We start from the raw sequence: 11,796 nt of genomic DNA on the forward strand, positions 1-11,796 counted from the left end.
TCTTTTCAGAGGATGACCAGGGTGCATCCCTGTGAATTAGATTTAAGTGAGGCAGAGTGGCACAAAGTTTTCAGCCTTAATCTTTCTTCCAAAGTCATTGAAATCCATTGACAAGACAAAATCAGGACAACTGATGATGACCTGGGATGCAGTGAATGATTTGAATAGTCATCCTAAGGTGAGTGGATGGCATCCTTTGTGTTTGACCAGTTTCTAAGCACTCCATGGCACATGCTTCAGCCCCCTTTTTGGTCTCTGGAACAAGCTACCTATTCTGCCAGGGAGTATCCTCCCACTCAGGATAGATAATCTCATGAATATAATTAAATACATTTGGGCACATTTGGGCATTAATTTTTGTCAGCATATCTGACTGGCATCATAGCTGATTCCATACCTCCTCGATAGTAGAAGAAAGAGCGTATGGCATGAACTGTCACAGACACTGGTCCAACATTTGCCACAGCACGCATCAGAGCTTGTTCATTTCCAGAGGGGAGGACCACGTATTTCTTGATTTGAGTAACTGGACATGTTTTGTTCAAGCACGACTGATTTTTCTGAAAGAAACAATCGATTAAAAGAAGTCAACATAGACTTAAAATGAAAAGACATTAACTAGGAATCTGAGGAAACCTCAATATGTAGTCAAACTTCTATACAAAGACGATTGTGGCCTCACCATCAAAACCTGTGAATTAAGTTTCAGGAAGTTCTGTCTAAGGGTTCCTAGTTATTATCATCTCTTTGGTGAAGCAGAACTGTAAGATTTCACCTACTAATTAGAGGGCCTTCCTAAATTATTGGTCCTTTCAATTTGGGCTTACCCTAATGAAAAAGAAAATGTAGTTAGAATCTGTCAAATACCCTTCAAGATTTTGTTGTTCTTGCAGTCATATGCTTGATGACTGTATTTTAGGAAAAATATTCCCTCCATAAACTTATTGGTTTGCTGAGTAACTTCATCCCTTTGGTCTTATTCATAGGTCAGAAGACTTGGAGTTCACCTTTTCCTGATTTTGGTAAAGCTGGCCAGCCCAAAATAAGGATGGCAATGTAGAGTGTGTCTTCATTTACCTTGTCCTTATAAGGATAACATTGCTCAGAGACAATGCCTTTTTTTTTCATATACTTGAAAGCCAAAATGACACTTCCCCCTCGACAGCTTTGGCGTCTATCACAGTCAATCAGCATTTGTTTACTCATTTCCAAAGGTTTGCCTGATTTCCGGAAGAGCTGGCCTTCCAGAGATCCAACTGCACTGAATGCCCAGCAGGAAGCGCATGTCCACTGAAAGATAAGAAAGGAAGTAAGTGATCTTTGCACTCAAACTCCTACAGATCCTGGCTTAGTGCAAGACTCTGGATAGGTCAGGAGAGATCAATATTTGTTCAAAGAACAAATGAATTCATGAGAAGCAAGAGAGTTCTGGTAAGGTTTCAGGAAAGGGATTCTTGGTTTTTCTGAACCAAGTAGGATTCCTTTTGTTTATTCTCCATGCCGAATCATTCATTATGAAGGGGACGTGGCCGATATCCTGTGCTCAGTGGTCACTTATGTGATGCCTTACTGTTTCCTTGTTCAAATTTTTGCAGGAGGGATTGTTGTATATGTCCATAGGAGGGAACACTAGAGGGAAATATCCTTGGCAACTACAAACCCCAAAGAGTCACATTGAATGAGGAATAATACCTGAGCTCTAACAGGGGTCATGAAGCCATGCTCTCTCCAGTCCACACTTGTAGGAAGGTCAGGAAAAGTTGATGTTTTGAGCTTTGTATCTCTTCTTATCCTTGCTGGTGCTGTTGCGATGCTCAACATTCTCACAGTTTCGTTAATAGTCTGTAAGAATGTCAGCAGTTACAGTGGGCACAGAAACAGTATTCCTTGTTCGGTGAAAGATAATTGTGTTTGTTGATACAGCTTTCCTGGTCTAGTACTGGCTAGACCTTCAGTCTTTCTTCTCTGCTCAGTGATAGAGGCGAGAGATTTGGATTAAACTTTGATCCCCATTGCCATTTCTCCATTCCCCTCCCTCCTTCACTTGGCAAACTCTCTTCCTTTGAGGTTCCTGCTATCCATATCTGCCACCCAGTCAAAATCCTTGTAATTATGGTCTACAGACCCCCCCCTCAGGTTATTTCCCTTCCTTCCTCAATGAGTTTGTTACTTTGTTCAGTTTTTCTTTTTTCTTCCACTTCTAGACTCAAACTAGGGGACTTCAACATATATAGTGATGTTCCCTCAAACACTCAGCCTAGTCATCTAACATAAGCTCCTCCACCCCACCTCAGTCATCCATACACAAAGATAATCATATCCTTAATTTTGCCATCGCTCACAAATGTACCACCTCTGTGTTTAAGAATTATTAAAGTCTCTTGTCCAACCATAATCTTTTGCCTTTTCACCTCTTCCTTGCCTTCTCTAACATAACCCTATTCCCTGCACCAACCACTCTTCTCCTCTTCTCCTCATGATAGGGCAACCAGTCAAGCCTCAGCCTCATCACTCCCACCCTTTGTCATCACCTTCCTTACTTCATACATGCTGCTGATCGAGGGTGGAGAAAAATCACACAGCCCTTATGACTAGGTCCACTTCAAATATACTTATTCCTTGACTTGGGCACTCAATGCTACTGGGCAATTCTATACCTCCCTTATCAGCTCACTATTCCACTCACTACATGACCTCTTCTACATCTTTTCATCCTTCCTCAAATCTTAAATTGCTCCCTATCCCTCCATTGTCTCAGTTGAGAATGTTACCTCATATACTACAGAAAAAAAAACCCCACCTCATTTCCTTTCACTGTGATACCTTCTGTTATGGTTCACATGGTGAAGTAGTCTCATTCCTTACCATAGCTAACTCCTCTAGGCTTTCCCCTAAACCTTCCACTCTTGTCTAAATTTCCACATCCTCCCAGGCCTCCAGGCTAACCATTTAGAAATCATGCTGGATTCCTCATTATCTCACTTCCCATAACCAGATGTTTGCTAAGGGCTGAGATTTCTCCTTTGCAGTATCTCTGGAATACACCCTCTATTCCCCTGATACTACTCTCACCCTGGTATTGAGCCTTACCTCACAACTGTACTCTTTTGCAATACTGCTGGTGGGAAGGCCTGCCCTACTCAGGTCTTTTCCCACTCCAATCCATCCTCCATTCAGACAACAGGAAGATTTTCCTAAAACCCAGGTCTGATCACTTCAGCCTCAATAAAATCTAGTGTTTTTCTATTGCCTACATGTTCTAGATGTACTAGTGTTCTAGATGGCATTCAAAGCCCTTTATAACTTAGCCCCTCCTACATTTTCCAGTCTTCTGACACCTTACTCCCTTCACAAGGTGCTCTTTGATCCAGTGACACTGGCCTCAAAATTGCTCCATGAAAAAGACAAGACATCTCGACTCCAAATTTTTTCTCTGGTTGTCTATCATGCCTAGAATGATCTTTCTTTTGTTCCTACTTGACTAATGACCTCTTTGTCTTCCCTTAATTCTCAGTTAAAATCACAACCTTACCCTATACATGTGAGGGAGAAAGAGCTCCCATTGGGCTACTGGGCAAAAGGTGGGTGATATGACAAAATGTCATCAGGTGGAGAGAGAGAAGGGAGCAGCTCTGCATGAGTCCCTCTGCCTTTCTAGTAACAAACTTGGGGTAGGGGTGGGTACTGCGCTTGCTCACAGAGAGCACCCTGCATACCATCTTTGGCCCATGCTCCATATGTTCACCATCACTGGTCTAGAGGACCTTTAGTATCCTGCCACAAAGCAGATCAATATGACAAGCATAATATGAACTAGGGTCCTGCCATATAGGCTGGGCTAGTTTTCATCTAAAAGTCAAGGAAGCCATCTTGATGAAGTTGTAGGTCCAGGACACCAGGCCTTCCGATGTTGACTCAGCTTCTAGTCACTCAAACCTGGTACAGGAGGAGTGTGTGATTTAACACATATCATTCTACTGGGTGAATCAACATACTCCTGAAGATGCACTATTGCATGGAGATGAAAGGGATTGCATCTGCCTGAAATAGTACTGTATATATTGTGAACTTTAAAAAATTTCAGACCCTACTTCATAGGGTTAGGATTGTAAACCTTAAAAATTCCCCATTGGGACCATTCCCCATTCGGGCAATGAAAGTAACTTAGATCAGGAATGTGAAAACTCTACTCCAACCCTACTTAAGCCTGCTTTAGGGGAAGAAACTCCTTGCTGAACAATGAAAGATACTTAAACCCATACTTATAGTAGGACAAAAGTTCTTTAAGCCATGCCTATTATAGGACTAATACAAAAGGGTGATAAATACCTATAAAGGTCAAGGAACTTGTGAATTTACAAGGCACAAAGAGGTGAGAAACTTACTCAGAGCTTTCCTGGTGTGAATTACTCAAAAATTTACAGCTTCTTAGAATGGTCTGTCCTTTGAAAACCACCTACTATGATTGGTAGATGTAAGAATTTAGGGAAGGTGACATAGGAGAAAATGCCCTTTTAATAGGAGCTCAGATTCATTCAGTACGGCATTCAGATTGAGGATTGAGCTGATGGAGGCAGCTAAAATGATGCTGGCCTGGTGTCACTAGAATTCTTGCTTGGACAGATCTTGTGGTGTGTGATTAAGGACTGACTGATCTTTCTCTTAAGGGCTTAGGCCTGGGTTGGCTAGGGCTGTCCTGGCTGGTCTATCCTTTTCTCATTATTCCCCCTTTTCTCTCTTTCTCTCCTTTTTCTTTAATTCTTCATTTGCATTAATTAAAATCTCTAAAACCCAGCTGACTTGGGTATATTGAATAATTGGGAATATTTCCCTGGCGACCACATTATATTTGATTTAAAAACAAAATACTGTAGTGAAAACATATTTCCTGAGGTCACAACTTACTCATGCACTCATATCTACTACAATTTAAGTCTTCAACTATTTTAATCACTACAGTTTATACCTTCAACTAATTTAATTCTTACAGTATCCTGGTTGAATATCCTTCCTTGCTATTCTTAAGTGATCTGTTAAATGCTAGATGGTCTACAAGAATTTTAGGATTTTAGGATTTTTTAGGATTGAGCAGGTTGGGGAATATTGGTAAAAGTAGCAGAAAGATGCTGGGAAATGATGGTTCTGAATCCCTGGAATCCAGATAATAGAAAGTATAAATTTCCTGTTGATAGGTACCATGTGGTGAAGTCCTCTACTTTTCTGCATCTTTTTGTTTTTGGGGACTTGTGGAAACCCTCAGGGTTCAGGAAGGGTGCCTGTGGTGGTTGTGGGGTGGGGTAAGGTTTGCCTGAAGACATAGGGGATGACCCTCATCCCCTATGTCTTCAGGACAGATGGATATCTGAGATATAACTTGATGGAAGCAAGGAAGTATATATCTCTCTCTCTGTCCATCTCAAATCTAAGGGATGGTGCAAGGAGATTCATTCTCTCAGGGTCTTATAGGAATTATCAGATGTTTTGGGTTAGGAGTCACAAGGATAGAAGGGAGCAAAGGAATTTTCCTGATCATAGTTTGCCTGAAACTCTTCTATAATTTTGCAGGTACAATGCCCATTCCATCTTTGACCATGTCATATTGTCTTCATACTGCTAGAATTTTCTATTTTCCCAAAGTAAATCAACTAATATTTTAATTCCATCTTAGAATTTGTAACAGAGGTTATTGATTCTCATACTCTTATAGTCTCATATCTCATACTGGGGAAAGCAAATGTCAGTGACCAGAAAAAGGACAGACAGCATGATATAGATTAAAATCCTATTGTGAAATTTAAGCAATGAAGTATTGTAGTCTTTCAAGAATAAAATTCGGAAGGTAATTACTTTTAAAAAGTGTATTGTGAATTCAAGGGAACTCAGCTAATTTAAACTTGAAAAGAAATGTACAAAAGTTTGAAGAAAAAGTTTAAAGGGGAAGACAAATGCAAACATATGCATTGTCCTATAATGACTTTATCCAAATCTAACATGATAAAATTTCATAGAGATAAATATAAAGTCTGAAATGTTCAGGAAGTAAGTTTCATAATCCTGAGATGTGAAAGGTAAGGCAGGATAATAGCTTTGTTAAAAGATACCTGGGGAGTTTAATGGACTATTTATCAGCTCTATACAAATCAACAATATGACTAATAGTACCAAAAAAAGAAATGTGATCTGAAACTGCTTTGAAACATCTCATCTCAAGCACTAACCAGATGACAATTCTGCTGTCCTCTGCTCTGACTAGAACACATCTGGATGTATTTATTAAAATTCTGGACAGGGCATTATGAAGGACCATTATTATGATGGAAATTATTCAGAGAATAGCAAACAAGATGGTAGAGGGCCTCAATAGTTTGCTCTATCTATAAAGATCAGTGGGGAGTAGTATCTTTTTTCTTGAAAATGAAAGGAGTTGATTGAGGCATGGTAGCTGACATTTTTATATTTTATATTTTGAATTGCCATGTATTAAAAGATTGATTTTTTTTAGATCTAGAGGTCACAGCCAGCAACAATGGGTGGAATTGCAAAGGAAAACCTTACTGAGAATTAAAAATACCCCAAAGTGGAATGAACTACCTTACAGGGTGTAAAGATTAAAATGGATTTCTGTATCATATTTTTCAGGAAAGGATTTTTTTTGTTTGTTTCCTAGAGTTTTTCAAAAATAGTTTCACCATTTATTGATATGTTTTTAGCTTATTATTTAATGAGTTATTAGATGTATAGTATTCATTATGTTGAACCAACCCTGTATTTCAAGTATAAACTGGTCACAATGTATATTCTGTCTTTAGGGATTATATCATAGCAAATATTTTATTTTCATTTTTACATAAATATTTGTTAGGAAAACTTATTAAGAATTTTCTTTCCTGATTCTTCCTGTTTTTAGGTATCAAGATCATATTTCTATGATACAGAGAGTTTGGAAGGTTGCCCTTATTCTTTATTACTTAAATTGTTTTATATAATATTAGAATTAATTGTTCATTTATTATTTTGGGTGATTCACTCATAAATCTGGTCCTATATTTTTTTCCTTTGTAAATTTACTTTTGACTTATTTATCTATTTTTTGTTATTGAGTTACATAATTCATTTATTGCTTTTTTTATCATCTGGATATTTTATAATTGTGATGGATTCATCTATTTCCTCTAAGTTTTTGTTAGAGCTTTGTTAGTATTTACCTGGGCAGAATTATTTCTAATAATTCCCTTAATTCCTTTTCAAAAGTTGTGAGCATTCATTTTATCACTTTTGATACAATTTTCCCCTCTTAAAAAATCAAATTAGCTAACTATTTATCAGTTATTATTTTAAAAGCTCCTCATCTTAATTAATTTTTTTTTTTGGCTTTCAAGTTACAATTTTTTTCATCTTCATGAAATATGAGAATTGGCCTTAGAGGCATTGAAAGTATCCTTAATCACTCACAATAATTAGCAAAAATTTGTCTGGAATTTTAACGGTGTAGCACATATTTGATTCATATTCTAGATAGAGGTATAGAGATTGTAGGATCCCTCCCTAATTTTTCTTAGAGAATAGTGCTTACTAAATATACTGAAGAGGTCACCTGGAAGTCTTTCTTTTTTTTTTTTAAACCCTTACCTTCTATCTTAGAATCAATACTGTGTATTGGTTCCAAGGCAGAAGAGCAGTAAGGGCTAGGCAATGAAGGTCAAGTGACTTACCCAAGGTCACACAGCTGGGAAGTATCTGAGGCCAGTTTTGAATCCAGGTCCTGCCATTTCTAGGCCTGGCTCTCAATCCACTGAACCACCTAGATTCCCTAGATGAGGATCTCTTAAGTGTTAATTTTTCATAGATTTTTATATGAATTTATTTCCATGGAGATTCACTGAGAATCAAAAATCATTACTGTATAAAACATATTCATGGTTAGCTTTAGGATATTGTTTGGGTGTGATAGACCAGGGGGGAGCTGGAGAGCCTGAAGTGATAATGTAAATGATAAGAATGGGTGATGCTTTTGAACCCTGGTCAGGCCTAGGGACCTATACTGGATCACAAGTTCAAGACCATAATTATTGCTGAGATTGTATGATAGAGTAAATTGAAGCTAGGCCTAGAGTTGAGACCCAGGCTAACAATGATTAACTATACTCAAGCAGTTATCTTTATATAAAACTTATACTAAAATAATCATAAAAACACCATTAAAATCATAAGGAGTATTATGATATTAATTCATTTACACATTATTCATCTATCCTAGAATTACAATTATGATTATCTAAGAACTAGTGCTAACATTATAATCTAATCCTCATAGAAGGGGGTTAGGGAGTTTTCACACTTATACAGAGAGCATTTCCTCTACACTGGCCACTCTCTCCTCCAACTCTACACTTCCCTCCTCTCTTGAATCCCTAGACCCAATTGCACCCAGTCAAGCCTCAAACTTGGATCACTTCCAGCATTCATCACCTTCACATGTGCTGCTGAATGAAGGTGGGGAAAAACAAACTGATTTTGACTGGGTCTAATTTGAATTAGACTGACCTCTTGCTTATAGATTTATATATACATATATATATATATATATATATATATATATATCAATTATACTTAATGATTGATTTTAATATATTTGTGTGCATGTTCTCTCTCCCAGTAGATTGTGAACTTTCTCTTATGTTATCCTTTATTTGGGCAGCTAAGTGGCACAATGGATAGAGTACCAGGCCTAGAATCAGGAAGACCTGAGGTCAACTTCTGCCTAAGGTATTTATTAGTTTTGTGACCTGGGCAAGTCACTTAACACTTTTTTGCTTCCATTTCTTTATCTGTAAAAGAGCCTAGGAAATGGCAATTTCTGGTAGTATTTTTTTCAAGAAAACCCTCAGATCATGAAGAGTTAAACATGACTCAACAAGAGTCTTTTAAACTCTGTATCCCTAACACTTGGTACATAATTGGCATATAAGTAACTGATAAATAAATGTTTATTCAATTAATGAATGAATTTGCCATGTACTTACCATGTCCCCAAAAGCATTCATTCCCAGATAGTAGGTTATCTTTCCCTCCTTATGCAAGCGATTGTGATCATTAATGAATTTCAGGTTCTTCTCCCACACCCCTCTCCTGAAAGATTCCTCTTTCTGTGAGAAAATTTAGAACCACAAGAAATCATAAGATAGTTGGTCATGAACTTTCTTTGCCCCAATGTTTTGAGTGCCCATTCACACTATCTAGACATTAAAAAAAATCTTTACCTTCAGTCTTAGAATCAATACTGTGTATTAGTTCTAAGGCAGAAAAGTGGTCAGGGCTAGGCAATGGAAGTTAAATGACTTGCCTTGGATCACACAGCTAGGAAGTATCTGAGGTAGGATTCAAACCCAGGACTTCCAGTCTCTAGGCCTGGCTCTTAATCCAGTGAGCCACCCAACTGCCCCCAACTCACTATCTAGACTTTGAAAGTCTGGGCATATCCTAGTGGAAACAAACTGCCTCTTCAATACCAAGTTGAAGTTGAATCTATTTCAAGTGGTTTCTATGTCCTGTGGACATAGAATTCTAAGATGTGGACCTGGCAGCTTTAAATTGGGAGAGACCTCATGGGTCATCTAATCCAATCCATACCTAAGAAGCAGTCTTCTCAAAAATCTTTTGAGCAGCTGTTTTCGTCTTGGAGGTCCTTGGGTCACTTGGGGAAAGTTTAAATTAGTAAGCAGTTTCTCCTCATTCTAGAGCCATTTTCCAAGCTTTTCTCTGAAAGCTGCCTTGTCAGGAAAAGTAAGCTTTTGGTTGCTTTCCCACATGGAGGGCACTTATCAAGACTTGAATCTTCCTAGTGACTCAACTAAGAAGAAGTCAGTGTTTCCAGGTCCTGCACCTTACTTATAGCAATCATAAATTTATCTACCTTCCCTACCTGAGACATCAGGATGGGGATGAAAACAAAATCTTAATCCCTTTAGCATTCTATAAGGCATTTAGGATAAAATTTTTGATTATTGACTCAGTTTATGCAAATGCATAGGTGATTGAATTAGGTAATCCAAGGGGAGGTACAATCTCTTTCTTTATTCAATCCCCCTGATAGAAGCTTAAATGCTTCAATTTGGAGTGTTTGCATGCCTAGCCTGTTAAGGTGACTTTTTTCCCCAGTTGGATCACCAGAAATTGAACTCAATTCTGTAATGGGTGGGAGGGCAGAGGGGACACTAGGACAAAGTTCTGGAAAGCCTCACTCGGTTCTTTGAGGTAAGCACATTCTTATTATCTAGAGAGTTCTCTTATCACCCACCTCAGAATAGTTCTTGCCATATGTGGTCTTCCATGATTCCCATTCAGAGTCCAGCTTTGGGTCTTTTGTGGAAAAGCAATATGAAAGTCCCCAGCAAAGAAGAAGGAGGCAAAGAGAGAACTTCATGGCAGCTACCTTTTTAGCTGCTCTTGGAGTTGCCAGAGACTTGCCTTACTGCTGGAACCTAGGTCAAAAAAATTCACAGATTGTTAGATGTGTTAAAAGAATGTCTGACCTTACTCTTACAATTTGTGAAAGCTACATTTCCCCTTTCTCCATGTTAAATATCTTTGAATAGTTGAATAAGTGAGAAGAGGTCTCATGCCAGTTTTTGGTTCAGTTGGAGATCAAAGTAGTTGAGAGTGAAACTAGAGTGAGGAACGGAAGATGTGAGGGTGGTCAGTGCTTCCTAAATGTCTAGCCACCCTTCTCTTCATTCCTCACCCTGTTTACCTAATCTAGATCTAGTCTGACTCTGACTCCAGGTTTCCTAGATTTTGACTTCTTTCTGAATCTAAATGTTCATATGTCATTTAAAAAACCCTAACCTCTTCTATGTAAAGATTGTTAATGAATGACACAAAATATGGTCAGTGACAACTTGGGCTTGGTGTGTACCATTCCCCTACCCTCTGTGAAATCCTTTCCAAAATTCTTGGCATATTTCTCCCTATTCTTGCCTATCCCCCTAGACTTTAGATCCATTGCAAAGAGGTGGCCCAAAGGTGTTCTGTAACTTACCTGGCTGAAGGAGTTGTAGTGAAAAAGGAGTGCAGAGAAAGGCTCTTCAACAATAAGGAGGAATAAGACTTTCTCCCATCCCTCAAACTCTATTTATACTCCACCTTTTGTTTTAGTTTGTGACAAAGGATGAATGGTTTGCAAAAAACTGAGAGGTCAGAGTGAGTGACTTACAGGAGCATGTGACTAAGGGTCACATGGGATCTGAATTACTTATATGTTCCCTCTTGTTCTTTCCTCACCAAAATTCCCAATATAACAAGTTCCAGGCCTTTTCCTCAATTTATCTTGTGCTGTATCAGCTTATTCAGTCTCAAGATTGAGTATCCTTTACAAAAGTCATAAATTGCTCTATCTTCATTACTTGAGGCATCAGGGAGATGCTAAAAATTCAATCTGTGTCTCTTTAGCATGCCTTAAAGCATTTAGGATAAAATTATTGATTGATTGATTATTGGCTCAGTTTATGTAAACTTATGGGTTAGATAGTCCCAGGGGAGTGTTAGGTAGAATCTCTTTCTTGGTTCCAACTGCCTGATGAAAGTTTAGATGCTCCTAATTTAGAAGTTTGTGTACTTAGTTAGGGGCCCCTACTAGTTTTAATTTCTCTATTCCTGAGTATAATTGGGGAGTATATCATTTCCCTTTTTGAAAGATAAGCTGGAGGTGACTTTTGGGAAATCAGTAGGCCAGCAATGGAATGGCAGTGTAGCTATCAGCCAGTCAAGGGAGGGTCTTACCATTTCAGGTACATTTCC

The 11,796-nt window shown here is 38.3% G+C and overlaps 1 protein-coding gene across 1 annotated transcript; it reads right to left on the reverse strand.

Annotated features, from left to right (window-relative positions):
- Window positions 1-350: 350 nt before the first annotated feature.
- On the reverse strand, window positions 351-10,423 carry LOC100020867 (cathepsin S-like). The gene is made up of 5 exons (XM_007474744.3): window positions 10,298-10,423; window positions 9,024-9,146; window positions 1,693-1,842; window positions 1,078-1,290; window positions 351-560 (listed from the first exon to the last, which is right to left on the reverse strand). Exons 1-5 carry the CDS (start codon window positions 10,421-10,423, stop codon window positions 351-353), a joined length of 822 nt encoding a protein of 273 aa, XP_007474806.3.
- Window positions 10,424-11,796: the final 1,373 nt, after the last annotated feature.

Source organism: Monodelphis domestica, chromosome 1, assembly GCF_027887165.1.
Source record: "Monodelphis domestica isolate mMonDom1 chromosome 1, mMonDom1.pri, whole genome shotgun sequence".
Classification (NCBI taxonomy): Eukaryota; Metazoa; Chordata; class Mammalia; order Didelphimorphia; family Didelphidae; genus Monodelphis; species Monodelphis domestica.

Excerpts from the sequence above, each read along its gene's own strand:
- LOC100020867 (XM_007474744.3), bottom strand. The coding sequence starts at position 10,423 with ATGAAGTTCTCTCTTTGCCTCCTTCTTCTTTGCTGGGGACTTTCATAT. Across the intron at positions 9,147-10,297 it reads ATGGCAAGAACTATTCTGAG|AAAGAGGAATCTTTCAGGAG; the intron begins GTGGGTGATAAG and ends ATTTTCTCACAG. Across the intron at positions 561-1,077 it reads GTTATCCTTATAAGGACAAG|AAAAATCAGTCGTGCTTGAA; the intron begins GTAAATGAAGAC and ends TGTTTCTTTCAG.